The sequence below is a fragment of the Oryctolagus cuniculus genome, chromosome 17 (assembly GCF_051225735.1).
Source record: "Oryctolagus cuniculus isolate XC-2025 breed Fujian yellow rabbit chromosome 17, ASM5122573v1, whole genome shotgun sequence".
Taxonomy (NCBI): Eukaryota; Metazoa; Chordata; class Mammalia; order Lagomorpha; family Leporidae; genus Oryctolagus; species Oryctolagus cuniculus.
Window position 1 is genome coordinate 6511260 of NC_142883.1, and position 27322 is coordinate 6538581.

General features: G+C 59.4%; 1 protein-coding gene across 3 annotated transcripts in view; it reads left to right on the forward strand.

Moving 5' to 3' along the window:
* The window catches only part of SDK2 (sidekick cell adhesion molecule 2), a 236085-nt gene that overhangs the window by 107860 nt on the left and 100903 nt on the right, over nucleotides 1-27322 (forward strand). For all 3 annotated transcript variants that reach the window (XM_089317879.1, XM_051825916.3, XM_070060373.2), the window contains exon 2: nucleotides 2927-3086. In XM_089317879.1, the coding sequence (XP_089174005.1) occupies nucleotides 2927-3086 (160 nt within the window). The remainder of the gene's footprint in view (nucleotides 1-2926; nucleotides 3087-27322) is intronic.

Here is a 27322-nt window from a genome sequence, read left to right on the forward strand (position 1 = left end):
GATCTGATCTTCATGCAGGTGCGGCTCAGGAAGCTGAGGCGACTTCCCCGAGGCCCGCGATGTCTACTGCCTTGTGCACCTGTGACGCGGACACCAGCCCTGGAAGGAAGCACACGCTTAGACACAGACACACACACTGAACACACAGGCATGCATCACAGATGTGCACAGACGCGCATAGGACATCCATGAATACACACATGGACATGCATGCACAGACACATACAGGGTATCCACAAGTATACACACCGACATGTGTGCACAGACATGCAGAATGGCATCCATGAGTACATGCAAGGACATGTGTGCCCAGACACACACAGGGCATCCATGAATACACACACAGACACATGTGCAGACATGCACAGGGCATCCATGGGCACACACAGACACATGTGCAGACACGCACAGGGCATCCATGGGTGCACACAGACACATGTGCAGACACGCACAGGGCATCCATGGGTGCACACAGACACATGTGCAGACACGCACAGGGCATCCATGGGTGCACACAGACACACATGCACGGGCACAGGGCATCTGTGAGCACACATATGGACACACACACAGACGCATCCATAGGACACACATGGACACGTGTGCAGACACGCACAGTGGCATCCATAGGACACACACAGACACACATGCACAGATACACACAGGACATCCATGGGCACATACGTGGACATACACACACAGGGATGCATAGTGCACACACAGAGGCGTGTGCACACAGTTCCCTCCACCAGCATCTTCCTGCCTCAGGGTACCCTTCCTCCCACAGCGCCCGCCCATGCCCTGCCGGCCCCATGCCTCCATGCAGGCTGTCCAGGGGCACTAGCTGAGCCCTGATGGGGCCTCCCTCCGGGACCCCTGTACCCCAGGGCAGGGGCATTTCCGGAGGAGGTGGTTTACGGACAGGTGCCTTAGTCTCTCCCAGGCCTCCTTGTGAGATGACATGAGACGGGAGGCACGCGGCGCCCGGCTCAGGGCCTGCTGTCCCCTCCCCTTCTCTCTCCCCCAGTCCTTATCTCCGACAGCCTCTGCAAGGAACCCATCCAAGCAAGCGTCAGCAGGCTCCAGGCTGGCGCCCAGGGGGCCTGGGTGTGGACTGGCACGTGCAGCCGAGGAGGGCGGGTGTCTGCGGAGGCGAGGGTGTCTGGGTGCAGAGCGCGTGTGTGTGTGCATGTGCGTGTGCACGTGTGTGTGCACACACGCCCACCGCTCTCCCTGCTGTGGCTCTGAGTCAGCGCCACATCCAAGGGAGAGATTTAATCACTCGGGGGCTGGGAATGTTATTGTTTTAAAACAAACGAGCGATGACAGCCCCGAACAGAGGGTTTTTAAAAACGGGATGCAGAGGGCTCTTGAAAGCTGCTGGAGATTCAGTGTGCCTTTGAAGGGGGAGCGAGCCTGTTGCTCCAGCTGAGAACGGGGCTGGCTGCCTGGAGGCTGCAGGTCGCCTCCCTCGGCAAACAGAAGCCCTCCAACCCCTCCCTCCCGTCCCCCAGCCCCTCCAGAGGGATGAGCCTTCCAGGGAGGGACCAGGGGATGGTGGTCACTCCCCCATCTGTGCCCTAAAGGACGAGTCTCTTCCCCTAGTTTGAAAGGCAGGATGTTGTCAGGATAGTAGTCAAGAGTGATGGGAAGACGTGTTCAGGCGAGCAGCCGGAAGTGCACGATTGGAACACCAGCAAACCTCAGACAGAGTGGTCAGGGGGCCGACGTGGGACCACCCTCGCTCTCTGAGCCACCAGCAGCCCACCCTCAGATCCCCCCGCCGGGTGGCCACCTCGGTGAGGGTCCGTAGCAGGGTGCAGGTTGAAGGAGGACCCTCCCCAAGCCATCCCCCAAGTTGGGCATTCACAACACTGAACCCTTGGGCCTGGAGTTGGGGTGCAAGGTGTGAGGGTGCTGACAGCACAGTGCCACTCGTGTTGCGTTGCCGGTCGTGCGGGAGCCCAGGGAGGCCTGCAGACCAGTGCTGGACCCGTCTAAAGATCAGGGAGACCCCGGACCGGGCGATCCAAGGGCCAGGGGAGGAGGGGCACCCAGGGCTCCACGCCCCCTCTGATGCTTCCGCGGCTGGGCCTGGGGAGCAGGAGGGCCCCCACAGCCCTGGGCCGTGACCTCTCCTCTGGTTTCTTCCCTGTCTGAAACCAAAAGCAGCGGCTCCCTGGGCTGGCCCTGCCCACCGTGGTGCTCCCCTTCGTGCTTACGGCGTCAGGGCGGCTGCTTCTGTTCCTCTCCGCCGATGGAGAAGTGGAGTCCCGGGAAGGCGCCTGTGTGTCCACCCCCACGTGGCTGGGAAGCAGTGGAGTGGACGTGGACAGTGTGGACAGGTCTGTGGACCTGGGCCTGGACGTCGGGACCCCCAGGGCCTGCCCTGCCAGCAGCTTCATGCCTGGCTTTGAGCCTGTCCACCTGCTGGGCACAGTGGGCTCACTGGAAGGTGCATGGACTGGGTCCGGCCGCCCTGGGCCTGAGCCCCGAGTCTGCCACTGGACTGTGCGCTTGGTGCCTTTAAGGGTTCCTTGAGCCTTGGGGAGCAGGACACGGGACTCAGGGCTGTGCCTGCACCTGCAGCACAGTCAGTCCGCCTCCTTGCTTCCCTGTGAAATGTGCATCCCCACCGAGGAGAAAGCGGGAGGGAAGGGTGTGACATGGACAGGTGCCAGAGTGTGGGAGTGGCAGGAGGCGGGCGCCTGGTGTGGTCCAGGCGGAGGAAGGCAGGACGCTGGCTGGCGGGCCAGCCTTGGACTCAGACTGCTCTGCTTGGTGGGCCAGCCTTGGACTCAGGCTGACGTGCTTCCAGGGCGACTCGCCCAGCTGCACCTGCGCCGTCTACCTTGAGTAACACGCAGGCTGCCGCGTGTGGGTGACATGGTGATAACCAGCGGCTTTGTACCCTTGTCTCCTGCAGACGATGTGTCCCCGTATTTCAAGACGGAGCCGGTGAGGACGCAGGTGCACCTGGAGGGGAACCGCTTGGTGCTCACCTGCATGGCGGAGGGCAGCTGGCCGCTGGAGTTCAAGTGGCTCCACAACAACAGGGAGCTGACCAAGTTCTCCCTGGAGTACAGGCAAGTCGGGCGCCTCTCCTTGCCGCAGGCTGCCGGGCCTCTGCCCTGGTGACGGGGCCTGGGGGTATGCGTGTGAGTGTGCATGTGTGTGTGCGAGTGACACTGTCGCGCAAGGTCTCAGCCACAGACTCCCACTCCAGTGCTCCCGAGAGGCCAGGGCAGCTGTGCTGCGGCCCTGAGAGGGCCCAGTCCTGCAGACCCCAGCAGAGGGTCCCCCAGGAGCTGGGCCCAGGCACCACCCAGACACTGTGGCCCAGTCAACAGTGGACAGGGCAGAGGCGATGACTGGGGGGCAGGGGGGCTCGCTGCCTACCAGGAGCTGTGGCTGTGGCCGGAGCCCCTTTGGCACCCACTGCGTGAGAAGAGTGAAGCTGTCCCCGGGAGGCTGTGGGTCCAGTGGACGATGGGGTATGTGGCACCCTGGGGTCGGTAAGGGAGGCCCCAACCAAGGGCTTATCTTTGCTCCTTGTTGGTGCCTAGGTGCCTGAGCACTGGGCCCAGCCAGCCTTGCCCTCCCCAGGTCACGGCCACTGCCACACAGAGAGGACCAGGGTAGGGGAGCATGTGCGGGGTGCAGCTGCTGCCCACGCCAGACTGGCCCTGCGGAGCCTTGACACCAGTCCTGCTCCCTCCCTCCCTCCCTCCCTCCGGCTCCTGTTCTTATCCTCCCATCTCTGCCTCTTTTATTGGCTCCCAGCCCTGTGGCTGGTGATTAATCCCTGGGCCTGTTGTGCATAATCGGTTTTGTTGGGGAAACAAGATTGTCTTGCCCTGGGGATGTGGATACAAATCTGCCACCAGGGACAGGAATGCAAATGAGAGGAAGGGGGTTAATTGCTGTAGGATGTGTCCTGAGGCCAGCGCTGGGGGTAGCCCCCACCCCCAAGACCCTTCTGCCTAGTGGTGTGGCCACATGGTCCCCCCTGCCGGGGGTCAGCTGGAGCAGGTGCTGGCTGCCCCGGGGCCTTGAGTTCTCTTGAAAGCCCACAGGGAGACCAGTGGGGCCACGCTGAGCTCGGTTAGGGGCCCAGGGCCGCTCCAGGCGGCTACTGGCACCTGGCACCAGGGGGCTGGTTCTGAGAGTCTCTGTGAAGAGCCCCCTGTGAACCCTTGGGCCGTGGGCGTGCCTGAATGGGACATCTGGAGCAGGTGGGTGGTGTCCCAGCGCTGCCCCGGCCTCCCAGCCTGCCCTGGCCATCTGGCAGGGAGCTGGAGGCCAGATCCGGGGGGGGGGGGGGGGGCTCCGCTATCCTTTTGATGCCCCGCACTGCCAGCACACAGGGTGGACAAGACACAGGAACAGATTCTGGCTCAGCTGCAGGCTCAGGCGTGCCCGACCCAGCCTTTCGAAACTGCCCGCTGTCATCGCTGGGAGCAGGCAGGTGGAGAACAGGATCCAGCTGTTGATGGGTAAAACGTTTGTTTCATGGTAGCTGCTGTGATGTGTGCTGTCCACGTGCAGCACTCAGCCCTGCAGCAAACCTGGGGTGGAGTCAGTTTACCCCTCCCCCTTTATCCCCCACCCCCGCCCACTGCCCCCTTGTACAGATGTGTAAACTGAGGTTTAGAGAAGCTAAAGAATCCAGCCAAGCCTGGCTTGTTTGTTGGACGGAGCTTCCGTCTTGGTGGAGAGGCTCCAGGCTGGAGTTCCTCACCACCCCCGCCTGGCTTCTCCGTGAGGCCGGCTCGCTGCCACCGCTTCCTTCCTCCTGCCAGCCGTGCCCTGCAAGCAGTGCCGAGAATGCAAATATCCCATCTCCTGGCTGGGCCGGGCTTCTCCTTGGGAAACGCATCCCCCGTGCGTCCTGGGCTGCAGGGGTGTGGCCCGGGAGGCCGAGGCGGCCGCAGAGCACCTGAACACAGGTGTGGTCAGAGCCGTCCTCTCTACCCACCAACATCCTGTGCCCCATGTGGCCCCCAGAATTCCTTGTGGCCTGCTCCTGGAGGCACCTCCCGCTACTCCCACGGGGGCTAATGCTCCCCCAAACCCGGGCCATCACAGGCCCCAGGGCTGTACCCAGCACACCCTGTCTGCTGGCCTTTGTCCACATCCCCCCCACTTGGAAGACTGCCACTTCTAGAAGCTTCTCCATCCTGCCCGAGGGCCCAGCACCATAGCACACACGTGTCCCTGGCACTGTCACTCCTGTCGCTGATACCGTGGGGCATTCTTTCGTGTGGAGCCTCCACTTCTCACGCCCTCTGAGGGCATCCAGCATCAGCGAGAACGCGCAGGCTGCGTTGGCACTCGCTGGGTTCCGAGCCGTGCGTGCCATCGCTTGTTTCCATGGCCGTGAACCCAGATCTGATGTCACTCCCTCAAGCTGGACCGTGAGCCCGCCGCCGTCCGAGCGCTTCCTTGGCTCTGGCCGACAGCATGCCCCGCGTCCACCTGCTCAGACAAAAGTCAACTGGAAATTGCTTTACGAGGGAGATCGGCCAGCGAGGCAGCCTGTGGCTCTCCCCGGTGCCGAAGACTTCCTGTCTGTCACTGACTCCAGGCCCTGCGTAGGGTGATAATATCCAATTTGCAGGCAGAAAAATGGCTAAATTTACTCAGCAAGTGGCGAGAAAATAAGATTAGAAACTCTGCCATAAATTTCACTGTGTTTCCCGCTCTGGATTTCAGGGAAGAAGTTTACATCCACATCCAGTTTATGGGAGTCTTCATTCTTGGGCTGTGTGTGTGTGTGTGTGTGTGTGTGACAGCTACACAAAGGCCAGCTTGTACACCCTCCCGGGTGCCAATGACAAGGGTGACCGTGTGGTTCTCGCCCATCGTTGGGGGCGGAGTACAAAGACCCGCACTTGTATAGGACCATGTCCCCTCCTACTTCCTTGCTCTGTGACCTTGGGTGGCCTTGAGTGGGCCATCCTGAGCTTGTTTCTTGTTCTTGGAGCTGGGAGCAGGAGTGCCTGCTGGGGGCGGGGGGGGTATTGTAAGGCTCACAGGAGACCTGTGGGTCCAGCCCATTCCCTGGTGCAACAGATGGAACAAGACAGGTGCAGCATGGCACCTGTTAGGATAGCACACACTCCAGAATCAAATCAGCAAATGAGCCTGCCTCCTCCCAGTGGCCACTTGAGGCCCTGTGCACCTGTTCCCATGGCCCTGCCACTGCCCACAACCCTCTTCAGAGCTCATCTTGGACAGATACAGTGAGAGACCCTTGAGGTGACAAAGCTTTAACCATTCTGACCCTGGCCTTGAACCTCCCAGTTTGAGAAATAAAGTGGTCGTGGCAGTTGAGGGTAGGGGTGGGTGTTGGAGGGGAGGGGGTGCTGGGTGCAAAGCACTCTGACTCTGAAAAACTGAGGGCCCTCTTTTTGTGGGTGTGGGGGACACTGCCCAAGTGCCCCTCCCTCGGGAATAGGGCACAGCTTCACACACTCTCTGTAGGTGTGTGGTGGGGTCGGGGAGGCTGAACAGAACGCAGGAGAGTCCGTGGGTCCCTTGCAGTCCTGCCCCACGTGTAACAGCCCCTGGCCTGGCTGTGTGCCGTGTGTAGGGGTCTTCGTGGGATGGGAATATTCCCAGGCCAGGCCCTCCAGTGCTGCCCTTGGAGCCTCATCCTCAAACCACGCCCCTAGGCTGCCTCCTGTCGGCTCTCTCCTGCCCCTGGAGCCGTCTCCCAGGGTGACCCAGTGGGTGCAGCCTCAGTGTACGTCCACTGCGCCAACAAGGGCTGCCTGGACGCCAGCCACCCTGTCCTCGTGGCCACAGCCTGGCGAAGTCATCAACCGGATTATTTTGTCTGCCTTGGAAACACTTTATCCCATGCTGTCCTAAAAAATCAGAGAGGCAGAAGCCAGCCACCCACGCAGGTGCACACGTGACACATGCACACACAGACGCCCACGCGTGATCAGGTGTACACATAGCAGGAGGACTGGTGTTGATGGAGGCTCACTTGATGCCAGTCACTGTCCATCCAGCGTGTCACGCCAAGAGGAGAGTGTTACTGCCTTCACTTCACAAACGAGGAACCGGAAGCCTGGAGAAGTTCCAGAACATTCCGGGGTCACCCAGAGAGCAGGTGGCAGGTCTGAGAGGGCCTCACTGACCGAGCTGACCTGCCTTTTCTCCCTGTCAGGCCCCTTCTGTCCCTGTCCCCATCACTGTGGGACACCCTTGCCCCGCGGGGCCAGAGCCAGCGGCCTGCCCTGCTCAGTGTACAGAATTGGGGGAAGCCAGGGGAGGCAGGTGGGCCTCTGGCCAGCCCCCAGCTGCATCTCTGGCCCCAAGTCCAGCTGGCTTCCCGCAGAGGGTAGAAGCTATGCTAGGCAGGGAGCCCCAGGCCTGTGACAGCCCTGGTGGGGGACACAAAGGCAGGAGACGGCCGCCAGGCCACTGGCAGCCTTTGAAAGGGCTCTGAGCAGAGGCTGAAGAGAAAGTCCCCAGGCTGGCTGCTTTGTTGCCGGCCCTCCCTTTGGAAGTGACAGCAGGCAAGGGAGCAGAGGCCGGCGGTCTCCCCGGAGGGCACTGGAGCCATGCCAGCAACCAGACCAGGCCCCTGCTGGCAGCAGCTCTGGGAGATCGGTGCAGTTTTTTAATGCCTGCTTCCTATCTAGGAATCACAGCTCTGAGTTTAGAAACCCACTCACAGTCACACACACACACACACACACACACAGCCAGGACGTGGAGAGCCAGGCTTCACCCGGGGCCTGGTGGCCACAGCCTGTGAAGCCCCTCGCTGTCCCTGCTGCCCTTCTTGTCCCTTTCCAGAGCCCGGGTCCTGTCTGGGGATGGTTCCAGCCAGCCTGATCACCACAGTGGAGAAACACGGCTGACACACACAGCCTACTGTGGGCCCACTGCACCCTAGCACCTCGTATCCGCTAACTCTCGCTAATAAATGCGCCAGATGGTCGCTGACCTTGACCTCAGGTGCGCACCTGCAGGCCGCTTTCACTTCCTCCCCCTGCTCCAGCTGTGATCCCGGCATCACCTGTAGGGGGCGCAGCTTGGTACTTAAGCAATGAGGGACTTGACGTCGTCCCAGATCTAAGACCAGCGTCAGACCTGCTGCCTCCAAACCCAGTGATGGACGTCGGGAGGGGGCTGGCGGCTTATTCATAGGGTGATGATGTGGGGCCTTTTGCCTCCCCTGCCGCCCTTTGGGAGTCTTTGTCACCCCGGCACAGGTGTGCACAGGTGGCTTCAATCAGCAGGGTCAGTGCCCCAGGCCTAGTGAGCATTGGAATTTCAGGAAGGGGCAGGGAGTGATGAGAGATGGAGGTGGGAGCACCCCCAGAGGGCCCAGAGCTTGAACTCAGTGGGAAGGAGCCAGTGGGTGTGCACAGGCAGTGAGAGAAGGAGGTGGCACCTCTGGGTGGCCACGCAGGCCGTGCGTGCTACTGGGAGCTGATGGTGGGGACCCGTGCTCAGCGCTGAGTGAGACGGGACTGTCCCTGCCCCCCAAGAGGAGCCAGAGGACGAGGCACGTATTGATGGCTGCCAGCTTTGATGAGTGCGTCCAAGGGAAATACGGGTCATCCAGAGTCCACTGGGGACGCTGGGACCTGGGGAGGAGTGGCGTTGTCCAGTGGCAGGAGCAGTGTGTGGAGACATTGGGTGGGAGGAGCTGCACGAAAGCCCGTGTGGCCAGTGAGTGGGGGAGGCTGCAGACACTGGCAGCGGCCGGGGGCCCAAGTGGGGGCTCAGAGGTGGTCTTAGGGTCTTGTGCTTATTACCAAAAGCTCTGTGGGGCCCTTGGGTTGTTTTCCCCTGGGGAAGGGCGTGATCAGATGCACTTTTGAAAATATTTGCTGGGGGCAGCTGTGGAGGAGGTGGACTAGAGGGGTGGGGGTGGTGGCTGGGGCCAGACTGGTGAGAGTGGAGAGGGGAGGGTGGCTGGGTCTGAGATGTAGTTAGGGGGTGGGATGGGCAAGAAGAAGGGGCTTTGTGCAGAAGAAGCTGAGCTGGGGGGGGGGGGGACAGCAGGCCAGGAGAAGGAAGGCCTGGGCGGAAGATAAGACGGTGCTTCCAAAGCCTCATGGGAAAAGGAATTCAGAGGGAAGTTTATTTGGGGGCACAACCCTGTTGAAGTCCATTCACAGCTTTTTCCACAGTAGGCATGTGTTGTGCATCAGCCGATACAGGAGCCACGGATGTCAACACAGCCATTGACCTCATGGGAATGGGCAGAATGAGAGCCACAGTGTCCGAGCAGAGGGCCCGTAGGTAACAAACAGAGGAGGTGAAAACCAGCCCTGCAGAGCACAGCCAAGAGGCTGAGGGGAGGAGGAGGAGGTTGCAGGGCCACGCTGTGGCGCAGAGGGTTACGCTGCCACCTGCAGGCCAGCATCCTGTATCACAGCACTGGTTCAAGTCCCGGCTGCTCCACTTCTGACCCAGCTCCCTGCTAGTGCTCCTGGGAGGCAGCAGGAGATGGCCCAAGTGCTGGGGCCCCTGCCCCCCATGTGGGAGACCAAGATGGCGTTCTGGGCTCCTGGCTTCAGCCTGGCCCAGCACCATCATTATGGCCATTTGGGGAGTAAACCAGAGGAGGACATTCTCTCTCTCTCTCTCTGTCGCTCTCTCTCTCTCCCTCTCACTTCTAAATAAATAAAAACAAATGGAAAAGGACTTGGATGTGGCGGAGAGGAGATGGAAGAACGGTCTGGGCTCACATTCTTCAGAGGATTTCGGTCAAGGGCACGCAGGCGTCTGGTCAGCGTGGCCCTACTCCCCTCTCCCCTACTCCCTCTGCTCGTGGAAGGAACGGATCACTTAGTGATGGCCCTCCTGCCTCTGCTGACTTCCCTCCACCACCTGCGCTGTCCTGGTGCACCCATGCTGCCTGGCAGACCCCTGCACATCTCCCAAGACTTGGCGCCAGCGTCGCGTCCACCGTGGCTCCCAGCCGCTTTCCCTCACGCGCTGTGTGGCTCTGAGTGCTTGGCTCTCAGTCCCTGCCCCGGCTTCCCAGACTGTGAGATCGGGTGCACAGCAGATCTGGTCACTGATGGCTGTGGACCTGCGAAGGGTGGTCTGAGAGCCACCAGGACATAAAGCAGCCCCCCCATTTTCTCATTGCATGGGGTAGACTCCCCCGCCTCGTTCTCCTCCTTGGCCATGGTCTCGTTTCTCCCCTCCCTGGAGCCCAGATTCCTCTTGGTGCACAAAGCTGGAACAGTCCTCCTACTCCCAGGCTCTCTGGAGATGGACTGCGATTCAGCCTGCGTTTGGACGTCTTGTCTGGAAACTGAAGGCTGATGGTGAGGAAGCTAAAGTGCAGGAATCAGTTATGATGGGCATAAATTGAATTTTAATAGAGACGTAGGTGGCACGGAGCCAGTGTACTCAGGCAGAGGGAAGGTAGTAATTAAAAGTTAACGAGTTTAGAAATGTCGGAATCCCCGGGGAGGGCGAGGAGGAGGAAGGGGTCCCCTGTGGAGCAAGCTGCCCTTCCTCTAACCCAGCCCTGCTCCCGCACCTGAGGGTGGAAGAGGGGCAGAAGGGCTGGAGAGAGGCTGGCTGCAGGCCTCCCGGGGAGGAGTGGGAAGGGGCCTTGGACCGCAGCCTGTGCTGCCCCCAGGGAAGGCCAAGCAGGGATTCTTCCAGACGGAAAGGACTCTGTGTTGTGGGGCTCTCGGAGGCCGGCAAGGAGCCCAACACAGCATCCCTGGCGTTCCAGATGGGATAACCCGGACTCTGTGCAGACATGGCCTGGGGGGCCTGGGGAAATACCCCCCACACCCCTGCCCAGCATCCGCGTCCCACGGCACTGCTGTCCCCAGCATCTCCCCCCAACCCGTGCACAGCTGTGCTGCCAGGGTGTGGTCAGGCAGACCCAGCCCCCAGCCTGCCATGGGAGGGGGAGGAGGGCAGAGCTGGCTGGCCCCACCCTCTGCTCCCTCTCAGGGGCCTTTGCTCTGCTTTTGTCTTTCAAAGATTGTATTTATTTGAAAGAGAGAGAGGTCTTGCCTCTGCTGGTTCACCCCCCAGATGGCTGCAACAGCCAGAGCTGGGCCAGGCCAATGCCAGGAACCTGAAACTCCATCCGGGTCTCCCACGTGGTGGTGGAGACCCAAGTACTGCACCACCTTCTGCTGACCCGGGTGCATTAGCAGGGAGTGAGTCCTCGTCACCTGCATTGTGTGTGTGTGTGTGTGTGTGTGTGTTTGACAGGCAGAGTGGACAGTGAGAGAGAGAGACAGAGAAAGGTCTTCCTTTTCCGTTGGTTCATCCCCCAATGGCCGCTCCTGCCAGCGCACTGATCCAAAGCCAGGAGCCAGGTGCTTCTCCTGGTCTTCCATGCAGGTGCAGGGCCCAAGCACTTGGGCCATCCTCCACTGCCTTCCCAGGCAACAGCAGAGGGCTGGCCTGGAAGAGGGGCAACCGGGACAGAATCCGGCGCCCCAACCAGGACTAGAACCCAGGGTGCCGGGACTGCAAGCGGAGAATTAGCCTAGTGAGCCATGGCGCTGGCCCCACCTTCATTTTGTAATAACCCACGTAGCTGGTGCTTTGTGCTACAGTGGCAGCCTCCACTGGCCTCTCTGGTTCTGGACAGGGGCAGAGGGCAGGTTTCACCCCTCACCTGCACCACACAGCTGGGAGTGGAAGGGTCCAACCCCAGGTGCCCAAATTTCAGTGATGCCCCCTCCCCGGGACCCCCTGCTGGGCGGTGCTGCTGGAAGCTGGAGGCCGTTGTGGGAGAGGACAGGGTGCGTCCGAGGCTGTGGCACCCCTGCCCCAGTCCCTACAGATACCAGAGATGTCTCCAGAGCAGGCCGCACCCCCCCCCCCCCAGCTCGCATGCCTCCGCCCACTTTAGCACAGGTGCTCCCTCGACAGGCAGGCCCAGGCTTGGGCCTCAGCATCCGCAGGGTGGACGAGATGCCAGGGAGGGAGAGGGGAGGCCCGAGCCCTGGGGTGGCCAGGAGAGGCGCAGCTGGCTCCTGGGTCCCGGGATGGCGAGCAGCAGTCCTGTCTAAGGAAGACTACTAATAAGTTCAAAGTGTGGCTCCGTTTCCATGGCAACCTCCGGCCCCTCCTTTGCCTTACACCATCCCAGGCTGGGGAGCAAGCAGGCGCTGGTTGGACAGCCGGCTCGCTGGACCTCAGTTCGCAGACCTCCCTTGAGGCAGGGGAGGTGCTGCTGTCTCCACAGCACCCTGGTGTCCACACACAGCCCTGCAAGGCCCCTCAGGGTGCACCCAGGGGCGCCTCGGAGGGCTCCGTTAGTGCCAACACTTGTCCTTTTCAGAGGGCAGCCCCAGAAGTCAGAAAGCAGTATGCTGCCCATTTTATAGATGAAAACACTGAGGCCCAGAGATGTAAAGTGACACAGCAAACTGGGGTGGGGCTGGAGCGTGGGCCCAGCTCTGCTGCGTGGAACAGTGTAGAAGGCACAGGTGTGCACCTGGCCACACCCTCGCCCTTCCCCTCATCTCTCATCCCCTCCCGCTTCCCAGAGCCTGGCATGGTTTCCACGGACCCGGCCGTCCCGGCAGCCCTGGGGACGGCGGCCGAGTCTACCCAGACCGTGCGGAGAGCACGGGGGACATGCTAATGAGCACTCGCGGCCGCCGATCACGGCTCCGAGGAGAGCTCCTCCCCGATGAACTGAGGCTATTTATTTCCTCCACGAGGAAATTCAACATGCAAATTAGGAAGGCTTTGATCATTCATCACCTAAAATTGACATCTTCGCATTTGGCCCGAATCGCTTGTAAGCCGTGCACAGAGGCGGGCGAGGGGCGTGCGCAGCACAGGGTCCGTGGGGAGGCGGGAGGGGAGGGCCCCGTCAGAGGCCCATATGCTCCTCATCTGCGCTATTTCAAGAGGGCAGTGACATGTTTATTCTCTGTCCCTGTGCAGCTGAGCTGAGGGCCCGCCCCGCCCCGCCCCACCCCCGGGTCTTCCTGTGCCCCCAGCCCTGGCTCCCAGCCAGAACACAAAACCTAATTAGATCCTGACTCAGTTGCACGGCCAGACAGGCCGATGGGTTAGACAGATGCCTGGGGAGTTGTCGTGACCCCTGGTTCCCAGGATAGGAGGGGCGCCTTCCTGCTCGGCTCCCCCTTGCTACCGGGACCCATTCGTGGCACCGGCTCGGCTGTGGCTGTGCCCTCAAAGGGGTCTCTGCCCACCCACCCTGCTGCCCTGTAGCTTGCCAGGGACCTGGATTTCTGTGGCTCTGAACTCCCGCCCCCCACCCTGGGAGGCTGCCCAAGTCCAAGTCCCATGGGGTGGCAGAGACTCCTGGTATCGGACAGAGGAGGCGTAGGGACTGGGAGCAGGGGTTTCAGAGCCAACTGGCAGCCCCTGGGGGGCCAGAGGGGTCCCCCACTGGGCCTGAGGCTGCGCACTGGTGGGCACACACTGGTGGGGAAGTGGGAGGCCCTTCCTCCTGCAGAATGGGGAGCAACAACCAGGAACCTCCCCCAAGGAGATGGGGCACAGGCCCTGGAGGCCAAGGCCAGCACACGCGGAGGCTCCCACCCTGGGACTGCTCTTTGACCCTTGACCTCTAGGACCCACACAGATGGGGACCCTGCCTGCAGGACGGTGCCCAGTCTCTGGTCAGCCGCCTACGGCTGCATAGAAGGCCTCCCTGAAATTTGGTTTCATAAGTAGCCACCTGCTTCTCTCAGGTGTGTCACGAACACACTCATGGTCAAGTCCAGCTGACCGCCAGCGTGGGCCCGGCCCCTCTTGCTGTCCAGGGTGTGTGGTCCCAGGCCGTGATCTGAGAGGGCAAATGTAGAAGCTGCAGATTCTCTGAAGGCCCGGGTTCAGAATGTTCTACCACGTTCTGTGGCTGAACGCGAGTCTCGGGTCAGCCCAGATTTCGGGAGCAGGGAAAGGTGCCACTTCCTGATTGCAGTTGCTGCAAAACACGAGGGCTACGTGCTTCGGTCTCCCGGCTCCACTCGAGTCTGGCCAGTGCCCAGCTGCCCACACCGTCACCTGTTCCAGATGGCGGCTTCCAGGTGGCTCCCCAGGGCCTCATTAGCGCCGTTCCGGTCTAATTCTCCCACAAGGTGTCTCTGGAGTCACCTGCCAGGGTGACTTTGGAAAACCCAGAGAGTGTGGGGGGGAGCAGGGGAGTTGGAGGCAAGTCATGCATGACAAAGACCAGCAAGGTCAGAGCCGGTGGGGTTGACGCCGGGCCCAGCTGTCCAGGGTCTGAGCAGGTGTCCAGCAGAGCAGAGAGAGGAAGCCGCTCTGGCACCCTGGGGCTCCTCGCGGCATGTGGTACACGCCTGAGCACACGCCGTGTATTATCTCATTTAAACCTCACAGGGTTACCCGGGCAGGGCAAAGCAGGGTGATGTGACCTGGGACCCTTCCTACCGTAACTGGGCTGCTCGGACCTCGGCAAGCTGACAGCCCGGCCAGGTTTGCTGACAACCTGCTGGGTGTTTGGCAAAGCCATCAGGTCCCTCCCCAAGGTGCTACCAAACATGGAGCTGACACCCATACCTGGGAGGGTGAGACAGGCCCCCTGCAGAGCCAGGATCCCCCCCCCCCCAAGAAAGGGCACCTCTGGGTGAGCGTGAGGTCTCCAGCGCTGGTACTCAGCGGTGGGGGACGGTGTAGGAAGCCGTCTGCTGGGAGCTGACCACAGCCAGGGCGGTGGGGCAGGTCCCGCAGAGCTAAACTCCTTGGATGGTCAGGCTTTGCATTCTCAGCACCCACTCGGTGTGAGAAATGTCTTCCTAAAAATCGAATGGAATATGCATGAGAGGTTCTTTGTTGTTGTCTCACGTCTTTGTTGGCCAAATTAAAATCAGCCACCCTACCTATGTGGGAAGCGATATAAACGATGGCAGTTAGATGATAGATGAGGGTACTTCAAAAGCTGCCCAAAGAGTGGAATTAAAAGATAAATTTATTTGGGTGTAAAAAGCATTGAAATCCATGTAGTTTCCTCATAATACACATTTTTCATGAACTTTCTGAAGACTCCTTATATGCAAGGATTTAAAAAAACAACTGGCACCAAAATAAAGTGATCTTTTAATTCCCTTTCCCATGAAGTTTCGAAGGCTCTTTTAGACAGAAATGCAGATGAAAGAGACGTAGATGATGTAGACATAGAGATGGACAAGACAGATGTAGGCATAGATACACATAATATAGACATGTAGGTGACATGGATATAGGTGTATATATAGATGATTGAGATGTAGAAACATAGATGATCTAGACATATGGATAAAAGAAATGATCTAGATATAAGTGGATGACTTGGATGTACACATAGGAAGATAATGATATAGATAGATGACATGGATATAGGCATATATATAGATGATAGAAATACAAATGATACAGACATTTATAGATGATAGAAATGATATCAGTGTCGACACATAGATATATATGATAGGCAGAGACCCATAGATGTGGATGATATAGATTCGGGCATGGACATAGGTGACAAACATACGGATGCTATAGTTGTAGAAGGTATGGCTACAGACCTGTGAACGCAGGTGTTACAGAAACGCAGTGTAGATCCCAGAGAGGAGAAACAGCCACACCTAATGCCTCGGGTAGAGAGGCCAGTGCTCACCTGGAGTCAGGTGTGCCTGGGACAGGGACGGGGCGTCTCCTGACACAGCCCCGCCCCCTAAGGCTGCCAGTGCTGGCACTGCAGGGCAGCATGGGAGGGCGGTGGGGGGAGCTCTTCCTAGCTTGCCTTGACCTTCAGGGCAGGTTGCTGGAGCATCCAGCAGACAGGAGCGCACGGTGCGTCCTCCAGCCTTATCAGCATTCACCGAATCCTCAAACATCTGCCTGGGGCAGCCCGGGGAGCGGGATTCAGCCAGCAGGAAGCTCAGGCCAGCTGGTCCGAGGTTGGCAGGGTCCAGGCCATCACAGCTCACTAAGTGCCCACCTGGTTCTTCCCTCCAGGTACACGTTTCCGATGCACAACCATTCCCCACAACCTGCGTGTTAATTAGCCATTTTGCTTTGGGGGCATTAAAGGGGCCGCCACAAGGTCATTGCTGCTCAGACAAGACCAAGTCCTCTTTCTCTTAAGTTCCCTGGCATGTGGAGACGCCGAGGGGCCTGATGTCCACTGCCTTCCCCGCAGCCTCCAGGGAGGACACCTGTTGCCTTGGTGGGCAGCGTTGGGGGGTGGGTGGACTGCAGGAGGGGCTGCAGTGGGCTCCGGGCGGAGTGTGGCAGCGGCAGTGAGCGTCCATCTAACAGTGGGGAGCTGAAGACCGAGCACCGTCCGTGGAGACGGCGGTGCGGCTGCTGTCCTGACACAGGGCCTGGTGCGTGCTGGGCCTTCCCCCGGGGCTGATTGCGAGTAGACTCCTTAAGAACTATCTCTGGAGGGGTTATGAGTTTCAGGGGCTATGCTCAGTACTTTGCAGTCAGTTTTGCTGTCATGGACGCATTCGCAAATATCACTGTGCTGTGCACAATCACAGAGGGGAAACCTCAATGCTGGTCGGGGGAGGGGGCAGGTAGGCATGGCATAGCCATTAAGACCCTACTTGGGGCCGGCGCCGCGGCTCACTAGGCTAATCCTCCGCCTTGCGGCGCCAGCACACCGGGTTCTAGTCCCGGTCGGGGTGCCGGATTCTGTCCCAGTTGCCCCTCTTCCAGGCCAGCTCTCTGCTGTGGCCAAGGAGTGCAGTGGAGGATGGCCCAAGTCCTTGGGCCCTGCACCCCATGGGAGACCAGGAGAAGCACCTGGCTCCTGCGCCAGCTGCAGCGCACCGGCCGCGGCGGCCATTGGAGGGTGAACCAACAGCAAAAGGAAGACCTTTCTCTCTGTCTCTTTCTCTCACTGTCCACTCTGCCTGTCCAAAAAAAAAGACCCTACTTGGGCCGCTCGAGTCCCATATTGGAGGGCCTGGGTTCGAGTCCCAGCTCTGCTCCTATTCCAACTTCCTGCTAATGCACACCCCGGGAGAAGCATTCCTGGTTTCCAGCCTTGCCCTGGCCCAGCCCCAGCTGTTATGGGTGTTCGGGGAATGGGAGATTTCTCTCTCTCTGTCCTTCTCTCTCTCTCTCCTCTCTCTCTCTCTGCCCCCCTCCCTCCCTCCCTCCCTCTTCAAATAAATACAATTCTTTTCAAATAACAAATTTAAGAAAAACCCTCAGTTTTTTGCCCCGGTGGCGGGAGTAACACTCAGAAACCTCGTTGGTGACAGATGAAAAAGAGAGGAACCTGATCAAGACACCTGCATGACTGTGTGCGCATCGAGTGGCTGAGACCCACACGGCCGTTACAGCACACGTGGCGCGCTGGCGTGGCTGAGGCCTGTGGCCTCCTGCAGAAGTGGGCGCTGGGAGACTTGCACTTGTGAGTTTTGTGAGTTATTGAGCAGCAAAAGCAGGGTGTCTGCAACGAGAAGGCCGCTGTGACGCCAGGCCGGGCGGGGACGCTGTGGGGGGTGCTTTGTGCCTCCCTGCACGGCTCAGTTCCACTGGGTTTTCTGCACTTACCTGGGTTTCCCGCAGGCAGGCAAACCATGCCTGAGCAAATGCGGAACCCACGGGTGCTCCTCCCATCCTCATTTATCCATCACACTGAACAAACGCTTGTTTTCAAAAGGAGCGTTGCAGTGGAATGGCCTGCACTTACTTGAATTGTCTGCAGGACGATGCCCATTCTACAGATGGGATGCCCCAGGTCACATGCTCAGTCCCCAGTGGCTCTGGGGCTGGAGCTACGGTCACCAAGGCCAGAGCCCGGACCCTCCAAAGCTAATTCTTTGGGGGCTGTGATCCACGTCGTCTTACAGACAGGGAAACTGAGGACATCGGACACCTTGGTCCTGAGCTCCTCCTCCACCTCTCCAGCCACACCTGCAGGTTCCCACATCGCTCCCTCACGCCTGGTCCCCTTCATCGGACCTCACATGTGTGCCTTTAGGCATCACAGTGGTGCAGATTTCGGCTCAGCAGGTGGGGGCCCAATTCTGCTTTTCCAGCCTGCTCCCTGGGGGTCCCGTTCTGCAGCCCCCACGCTACGCATCCAGTGACAAGGCTGTGGAAAGTCGCCAGCCCCTCACTCACTCCCCCACATCAGCTTCAGTGTGGCTGCACCTGTTCCCTCATGGGCAGACCAGGGTGGCGCCAGCTCAGCTGCTCTCCTGCCACTGCCTCCAGCTGTCTTGCCTCGGGGTCCCTGGAGGAACCCCAGCCTCGCGCCATCCCCAGCCTCGTGCCATCCCCACGCTCGACCTTCCCAATCCTTCAAGGCTGCAAGGCAGGGCTGCAAGAACTGTCCAAGGTCCTGACCTCACCTGGGCCTTCTCCCACTGCTGTGGTTTCCAAACTCCATGTCGCCCAGATCCCCTCCCTTTCCTCCCTGTGCCTTCCCTGCGAAATGGGAGCCGTTGTAAGAAATTCCTGCCTCTTCCTGCCTCAACTTTCCATGCCCACCCTGCTTTTCCTGCCAGGGACAGCGGCTCCACCTGGGCTCATGACCCCAGACCCCCCCTCGCCCCTAGGAACTGGCTCTATCCCTTGCCCTTCTCTCCACTTCTTTTTTATTTATTTTTTTTTGACAGGCAGAGTGGACAGTGAGAGAGAGAGAGACAGAGAGAAAGGTCTTCCTTTGCCGTTGGTTCACCCTCCAATGGCCGCCGCGGCCGGCACGATGCAGCCGGCGTACTGCGCCTATCCGATGGCAGGAGCCAGGTGCTTCTCCTGGTCTCCCATGGGGTGCAGGGCCCAAGCACTTGGGCCATCCTCCTTTGCACTCCCTGGCCACAGCAGAGAGCTGGCCTGGAAGAGGGGCAACCGGGACAGAATCCGGCACCCTGACCAGGACTAGAACCCGGTGTGCCAGCGCCACAAGGCAGAGGATTAGCCTAGTGAGCCACGGCGCTGGCCCCTTCTCTCCACTTCTAACCAGTCCCCTCCACCAACGTTTGAACTTGTCCAAGTCTCACATCTCTTTTCTTAAAAGGTTTACTTATGTATTTGAAAGGCAGAGTGACAGAGAGAGAGAGAATCTTCCATCTGCTGGTTCACTCTCCAAATGGGTACAACAGCCAGGGCTGGGCCAGGCCAGTGCCAGGAGTCAGGAACTTCATTTGGGTCTCCCACGTGGGTGGCAGGCTTCCACTGCTTTCCCAGGCACATTAGCAGGGAGCTGGATCGGAAACTGAACAGCCGGGACTGGGCGCCCCAGTCTGGGATGCTGGCATTGCAAGTAGTGGTTTAACCCGCCACGCTGCAGCCCCAGCCTCCACGTCTCGCATCTCCACCTTTCTCTCCCTTTCACCCCCAGACCAGGCACTCCCATCTGCTCACCCCCTTCCCTCCCCAGCCAGCTGTAACCCCTGACACCGTCCCTCTACCCCAGGGCTCCTACCTTAGCCTCAGCAACCCCCTCACCCCTCCCCCTGACCCTTGGCACCCTTTCACGTGGTCAGCTGCACCGTCCCTCCTCTGGTCTGTGGCAGTGACCAAATTAGTGCCCAAGCCTTTGGCCCTGACTGACACCTGTCAGTCTCCATCACCCTGCAGTCAGAGATCTTGGTACAAAGGTAGATCTGACTGCTTCACACCAGGGCCTGGCAGACGCCTTCTGCGAAGGGCCAGGTAGAGCCTGGGGGCTTTGAGCGCCGGACGGTCGGCTGGGACTGCTGCCTCCACTCTGCCCGTACAGCTCCAAGGAGGCCTTGGACGAGGTGCCAGAGAAGGGAGCTGGCTGTGCTCCCCTAAACTTAACTTACAGATGCCGAGGTCTGAATCCCATGTGATTTTCACCTGTCATGGGACATTCTTCTCTTGCGTTTGTCCAACAGCGAACGCTGTACAAACTACTCTCATTGCCCCTACTCTAGTGAGGATTTGGCCAGCGGGCTGTAGTTTGCAGTTATGTGTTTCCCGCCCCTGCAGAGTCCCGTCAGCACGGTCCTATGTCCTTAGGGGCCCACTCCTGCTCTGCTCAGTGTCACATTCAATGACTCCCTACCTTAGGAATCTCTGACTCTGACATCCACTCATCTTGCCTGGCACCCCTGAACCATCCTTGCTTTCTTCTCACCACTACCTTGGACAGCGCCTCCTCCCAGAAGCCTTTGCTTCCCTCAGATTCCCCCAGCCTCTGCCGGCACCAGTGCTCACCTCCCAGTCTCCCTCTCCCCTAGGACAGACCCCGTTTTCCCTCACTGTGCACACCCACCCCAGTCCCATGCACCCCAGTTTCTCAGTCACCCCAAGACTTGAGGCTCAGCTCTGGGCTGAAGAGCATGCTTGGAGATTCCATTGCTCATTGCATTGTGTCCAAAAAACTACACTGCTGTTCTAGCCCTGCGAGCCTCAGAAGGTGCCCTGATTTGGAAATCAGGGTGTCATCAGTCACAATGAGATTCTGCTGGAGCAGGGGGGGGCCCTAAATCTAGCGTGGTGCTGTCCTTGGGAGTGGAGGAGGGAGCCGCAGAGGAGAGAAGACAGGCTCGCAGAGGGAGCAGCCGCGTGGCCATGGAGGCGAGAAGGGAGCCGTGCAGCCGCAGACACTGGGCTGGAGGAGTGGAGGCAGGAACCCCAGCTCCCCCACCAGAGCCGCTGGAGAGAGCCCAGTGCCCTCAACTTCTGCGGTTTCAGACTTCAGACCTACCGAGCTGTGGGAGACCCTTGTCCTGTAAGAGCACTTCCTCACAGCAAACCGGCGTCCCCCAAACCAGCCAGGCCTGGCCATCAGGGAAGCCACCAGCTGTGGACGGGAGGAAGCCACGTGGCCCAGTGCTCCCAGCACTCGGGCCTCTCATCAAGAGGCTGCTTCTTCCTGAAGTCTCTGGGGGCAGAGGCCATTGGAGGCAGCCCTCTGCCCAGCACACAGGGGACAGAGCCCAGCCCTGGGGTTGCTCTGCCCACCCATCCGCCCACCCGCCCGCCATGACCAGGCCACGAAACCCAGGCCACTGGGGTCCTGAGGCCTGATTTCCACGCCGGCTGTCATCGGCTGGTTTTCACGTGGTTTCTTTGTGATCTCCGTCGGCACAGAAAGGATCATAGTGAACTTGAGGCAGGTGCGGGAGCCTGGGACCAGGGCCTGGCGTGGGGAGCTCTGGGGGAAGTTCCCAACCACAGCGGCCACAGGAGCTCGAGGAAGCGTCTGTCTCCTTCCCCATTTTGAGCAGTGACCACTCCGCACCCCGGAGACCCCCCCCCAAGACACAGCTCCTGGGAGAAGGCGTGGGCCACTTCCCCAGGGGGTTTCTCTCTGTAATGCGAGGCAAGAACAAGCAGAGGAGAAAGGACCAGAGTGGGACCGAGGCTCCAGGACTGGGGAGGGGGCAGGCGTGGGGTGAGGACACCTTTGGGTCAGATGGGCCTGACATCGAATTGCCTCCTCGCGGGATGACTTTGGCCAGGAAAGGAAACCTCTCTGAGCCAGGCCCCTTGGCTATAAAATGAGGAGTGGAGAATGGGAGAAAGAACCGGAGAGTGGATTGGCTGGTGTCGGGCTCAGAAGCTGTGGCTGGGGGTGTGGTCGCTGTCGGGGGCAGGGGGGTCCTTGCGTGATTTCCCAAGCAGTGACAGTCCCGCCTGCCTGGACCTGCCAAGTGCCCGGTGCTGTCATCTCCACGCCCAGCCCCACCCTCGCCTCCCCTGCTGGCCTCCTCCACTTCCTCCCCTGCTTTCTCCCCAGACAGACACCTGGGGAGCTCCAGGCTGAGGGAGAACCACTTCATGAAGTCCTTTGCTTATTCTGACAGCAGCTAATGGGCCCCAAAAGTCACGGTCGACAGAGACCCTCCCTGAGCACCCCAGCCTGGGCTGTCTCACTCTGCGTTGCCCCCGGCTCAGTAGCACAGCCAGCCCTCTCACTGGCCACGGGACCCAAGAACCCATCTCCTGGGGCTGGCCCAGGCCATGCCACAGGCCCGGGGAGGGGCGGTGTTGGAGAGACCCTGAGGCTCCTCCTCCACTCCTGCAGCCGAGTGCCCATCAGAAGGGAGGTGGTCAGGCCACAGGCTGTGTCTCCTTGGAAGCCGCCTTCCGGCACGTGGGCCCCCAGCCTCTTATGGATCTGCACTGATCCACAGGCAGGAGCCAGGTGCTCCTCCTGGTCTCCCATGCAGGTGCAGGGCCCAAGCACTTGGGCCATCCTCCACTGCACTCCCATGCTACAGCAGAGAGCTGGACTAGAAGAGGGACAACCGGGACAGAATCCGGCGCCCCGACCGGGACTAGAACCCAGTGTGCCGGCGCTGCAAGGCGGAGGATTAGCCTAGTGAGCCACAGCGCCGGCCCGGGACTTTCTGTTCTATTGAGGCCTTCAACAGGTTAGGGTGAGTCCACACACACACACTGGAGCGGGCTGCTGCTTTACTGAGTCCGGTGAGTCACGTGCCAGTCTCCCCTAGGAACACAGTCCCAGACACACCCCAAGTCCTGTGCCACCAGCTCTCTGGGCACCCTGAGCCCAGCCAGGCTGATCCTTAAAATCGACTTTCGCAGTCTGAGCCGGGGCTTCTCCCCATTCTCCCCACCGTAGTCCACCCCTCCAGCCTGCTGGAGGCTGTGGGCGGGGGTCGCTGTGCCCAAGCCCCTCGCTGAGAGGCCAGCATGTCCTTCAATGTCCCAGTGTCTGTCCTCAATGAGGGACGAGCGCGTCCCCTGCCCAGCCCTGCGGGGACTCTGGAAGATGGTGCTGCCTCTCCTGGGCGCCCCCGCCCCTCCCAGTCTCTCGGCAGCATCACTCTCCTGTCCTCTCTCGGCCCCGCCCCTCCTCCTTAGCCTGCTGCTCCCCGAGAGCCCCAGAGCGGAAAGACGCGGCCGTGTGCAGGTCACACTCTCGGCGAAGGTGTGGGAGGGAAATTAGAGCCCAGGAGGGGAGTTGCTGAAAATAGAAGAGCAGAAATCTCTGCTCCTGGATCACCCTCACCAGGGGTGTATCCTGACGTCATCCCCGGCCCCCCGACTTCTCCTCCCCCTCGATCGCTCTCTCTCCCCCCACCTCTGCACCCGCCATGAGCTCACATCCTTACGGCTGCGGCAGGGGGCACTCCACACGCCTGAGCCCACATGGTCCTAGGCATCAGAGCTCACCCCTCCCGTACCTGTGCCTCCGCCCACAGTCCGAGGAGTCACTGAAGGGTTTGCCTGAGCGTTTCTGCTGCTGCTGCTGGACCGGCCACTCCTGGACAGCAGTTTTGATTGACATGCTCCAGATCAAATTCTCGGGCCCTGCTCAGAAATCTCCTTAGTGGTGTCTATCCCAGACGGTCTGTGGGGGGTGGGGGTTGCAGGTGCACAGCCAAACTGCCCTTCTTCAAGGCAGACCTGGTGTGAGACGCCCCACACGTCCGGTGCAGGTGCACACTGGCCCTGTGCAGACAGGACTTCTCAGCTGTGTGGCCTCGGGCATGTCCTGCCTGTCTCTGAGCCCCGGTGTCTGTGAGCTGCCTCCTTCAGTATTGCGAGAATTAAATGAGGTGCTGTATGTTAAAGCCCTTAGAATCGTGCCATTCCTTAGAGTCAGAATTCTTATCTGCATTACATGCAGGTATGTTATTGCTATCATTTACTATCTGGGACGTCGCCTTTTCCCTCGAAATCCCCCCGCACACCCTGGAGGCAGACGCACAGTACAGAGCCATCCTTTTCTCTCTGGCCACCTCCGCAGCGACCAGTTCTTTGAGCCCCACCTGAATGTCCTGGTGCCGAAAGAGCTCAGTGTGTGGCCACAGGTGTCTGAGGACACGCACACACGTGGGCACGCACCTCCCCCTGCATTTACTGCCCCTCCTGTCCACTGCCTGAGTGCCCAGGGGACAAGAGAAGGAAGCCTGTGCCCGTGGCCCAGCTCTGCATTGGCCTCAACCGTCGGCCGCATCACCTGCAGGCAGCAGGCACAGCCCCCAGTGGATGTGGCTGCTCTGCTGTCTTCTCTCCCTGAGCACTTGGGGGCGGGAGGAGGCCTGGTGCAAGCATGCGTGCAGCTGTGTGGCTGTGTGTGCAAGCTCATGGTGTTGCACATGCACGCATGTGTGTGGATGTCTGCATAGCCATGTGATGGATGCATGCACACGTGTGAGTTCAGATAGGTGAGTCCACACGTACCTTGCATGTATGAGTTTGCATGTGGTAGGTTTAATGAGTGTGCGTGTGCATACACAGCAGTGTGCATGGGTGTGCATGTGCATGTGGTGGTGTGCATACATGGGCCCTGCGTGTGCCTGTGCACATGCGTGCACACCCTTGGTCCGCGTGAGCATCGCCGTGTGCGTCTCCTGGCGTCTGATTTATTAGCGAGGACAACACAAGGAGAGGGTGCCTGTTATTTCTGGTGTCCGCATCAGCTCCTGACAGCTTCGTGGAGTTGAAATATCTTATTTAATGTGAGTAAGAATCATTTTAAATATCAGCTGTGACACTCAAGGACTCGAACCACAAAGGGCAGCGCGTGTCTCCGCGGGGGCCACAGATGATGCCACACTTGTTAGGCAGCTGTTTTCCCCTGCTCTGCTCTTGTCTCTAAAAATCCAATTATCTGTCCCAGTTTATCTCCCACCCTGGGCCTGTGCCCTCTGCCCCGAGCCCCTGCCTTCATGTGGGAAGAGTGGATGGAGCAGACAGGGTCCTGACGCCGTGTGGTGGAGATGAGGGGGACGGGTGTGGGCTCGCTGCCCGCTGCTGCTCCAGCCCCAAGCCTTGCCCCTGAGGCTTCACTCTGCCCCCGGCCCCTTCTTCCAGATTTCCCCACACTCTGCATCTGTCAGAAAAGCCCAAGCAAGCTCCATGAACGGCCAGGAAGGCTCTCACTGCACAAAGGAAGGCGCAGAGCAGGGCGTGAGGACGGAGGTCCTGCCCCCTGTTCATAAGACCAGAGGGAGCTTAGAACCGGGGACTTGCTTGCATTTGCATAAAGAACTTCCGGAAAGATGCCCAAAGAGCTAACCCCAGAGGTTTCTGCCGTGTGTGTCGGAGGTCGGGGATGTGGCTGGGGCACCAGGGTGTCTTGTAGTTCTTAGGCTTTCAATCAGGCGACTGCGTTTCCTAGGGTGACGTGAGCCTTTAAGAAGGACCCTGATGGGGCTGAGTCCAGGTGCGCACCAGCCCCTGCGGGCCACACCCCTGTGACGCCTCCTCCTGGAGGGGGCATGAGGTTTTGGGTCAGCCAGGCAGGGGCTGCTGCATCCCTACTTCCTGCTGCCCGTCCCTGGGGAAGATCCAGGCTCGGGCCAGTCCACCTGCCGGCTGTGCAAGGAAGGGGGCTGCCAGGCTGCAAGGTGAAGGCAGGGGCTCCGTGCTCTCCTGCGCTTGACGGGGAGCCTGTGCCGGATCCCCGCTCCAGGCCAGGGCTCTCGTGCCCTCTCTGCCTTGCTGTCTGAGCCTCCCACCCTCTCCCCATACCTTCCACTCCCACTCCCGCATTGGATGAACACTTGCACACCACCTGCCATGGGGCAGCCATCTATGCCCAGGATCTCTTTGAATGCTTGTAGTCAAAGATGGCCATCATTGGCCGGTGCTGCAGCTCACTAGGCTAATCCTCCGCCTGCGGCGCCGGCACACCGGGTTCTAGTCCTGGTTGGGGCACCGGATTCTGTCCCGATTGCTCCTCTTCCAGGCCAGCTCTGCTGTGGCCCGGGAAGTCAGTGGAGGATGGCCCAAGTGCTTGGGCCCTGCACCCGCATGGGAGACCAGGAGGAAGCACCTGGCTCCTGGCTTCAGATTGGCACAGCGCCGGCCGCAGTGGCCATTTGGGGGGTGAACCAATGGAAGGAAGACCTTTCTCTCTCTCTCTCTCTCTCTCTCTCTATATATATATATATATATATATATATAACTCTACCTGTCAAAAAAAGAAAAAGAAAAAAAATAAAGATGGCCATCATCACTCCCATCTTACAGATGGGAAAACTGAGGCTTGCAAGGTTCCAAAACTTGTCCAGGACACACCCTAAAGAGCACGAGTGAAGGCAAGCCGAAATCTCCTCGGCTTGGAAGTCCCGGAGCTTTTCCAACATCACACTTACCCTTGGATGTGTCACACATGGGCCCTGCCGGCCATGCAGGCCTCCTGCGGAGGTCATGTCATCCATCCCCCTGTCCCTGGGACAGACCTGGGCAGGGCTGGGCTCCTCTGGCTCCCTGCTAGGCTGGCAGCCATGGCGGGTGGGGCAGGCAGAGCCGGGGACCGAGGGAACACGGTAGAGATAATGAGAACTGTTACTGTCAACATCAGGGAGGCCCAAAGCGGGCTGGAGTCGCAGACCCCAGCACTCTTGCACTGCCTGGGACGCAGGGAGCCGAGAGCAGCCATTTGGGTGGAGTGGAGCGGGTTTCCTGGTGGAAAGGCAGTGGGCAGAACTGTTGCTTTAAATAATATTGCTTGCAAGCCAGAAATAGGTTCTCCCAGACAGGAAGCCAGGGAGTAGCAGCTCTGGGAGAAGGAGGCAGGAACAAGACAGCTGCGCCTTACACCGCGGGGTGGGGACAGCCCAGCAGCCTTCCTGGGGGCCCGGGGGCAGTGGGGGGGGGGGGGTCCTGGCTGGAGCAAACGGACCGCAAGCCTTCTGCAGAAATGGACTTTTATTAAAGTTTATATTTCACCACATACCACTGCCATCAGCAAACAGATTCAGGTCCAATGAGTCCCTGGAGCACTGTTTATAATGTGTACTTAAATTATGTGCATGAAGTGCATTTTTTAAACTTTATTTTTTAAAATAAAAGCAATATATGCGTACGATAAAGAAAATTCCGATGGCGTGGAAAGACATAAAGTTAAGAAGCAGGAGCTTCCCTCCCTCCCCAACCCGGATTCCTCTCCCAGAGGGCCGGCGTGTTGTGGAATACCCACCCCAAAAATTGCTAGGTGTGGAGCCTGCGTGGGGGTGCAGCAGGGTGAGCCATAGCCTGTGACGCCGGCATCCCATATGGGCGCCAGTTCAAGTCCCAGTTACTCCGCTTCCGATCCAGCTCCCCGCTAATGTGCCTGGGAAGGCGGCAGAGGATGACCCAAGGACTTGACCCCTGCCACCCACATGGGGGACCCAGATGGTGTTCTTGCTGACTCAGCCTTGATAATCATGGCTATCTGGGGAGTGAACCAACAGATAGGAAATCTCTCTCTGTCTCTCCCTCTCTCTCTCTGTAACTCTGCCTTTCAATTTAATCAATCTTTTTTAAAAATGTTATTCACATACCGGTGTGCATATGAATACATTTGCGTATGCACGTTTGTGTACATACACATGTAAGTATAGACACTGTTTCAGTTTACCCAGATTGTATCATACCAAGCAGTATCTTGTCATCACAGTATACTTTAACACTG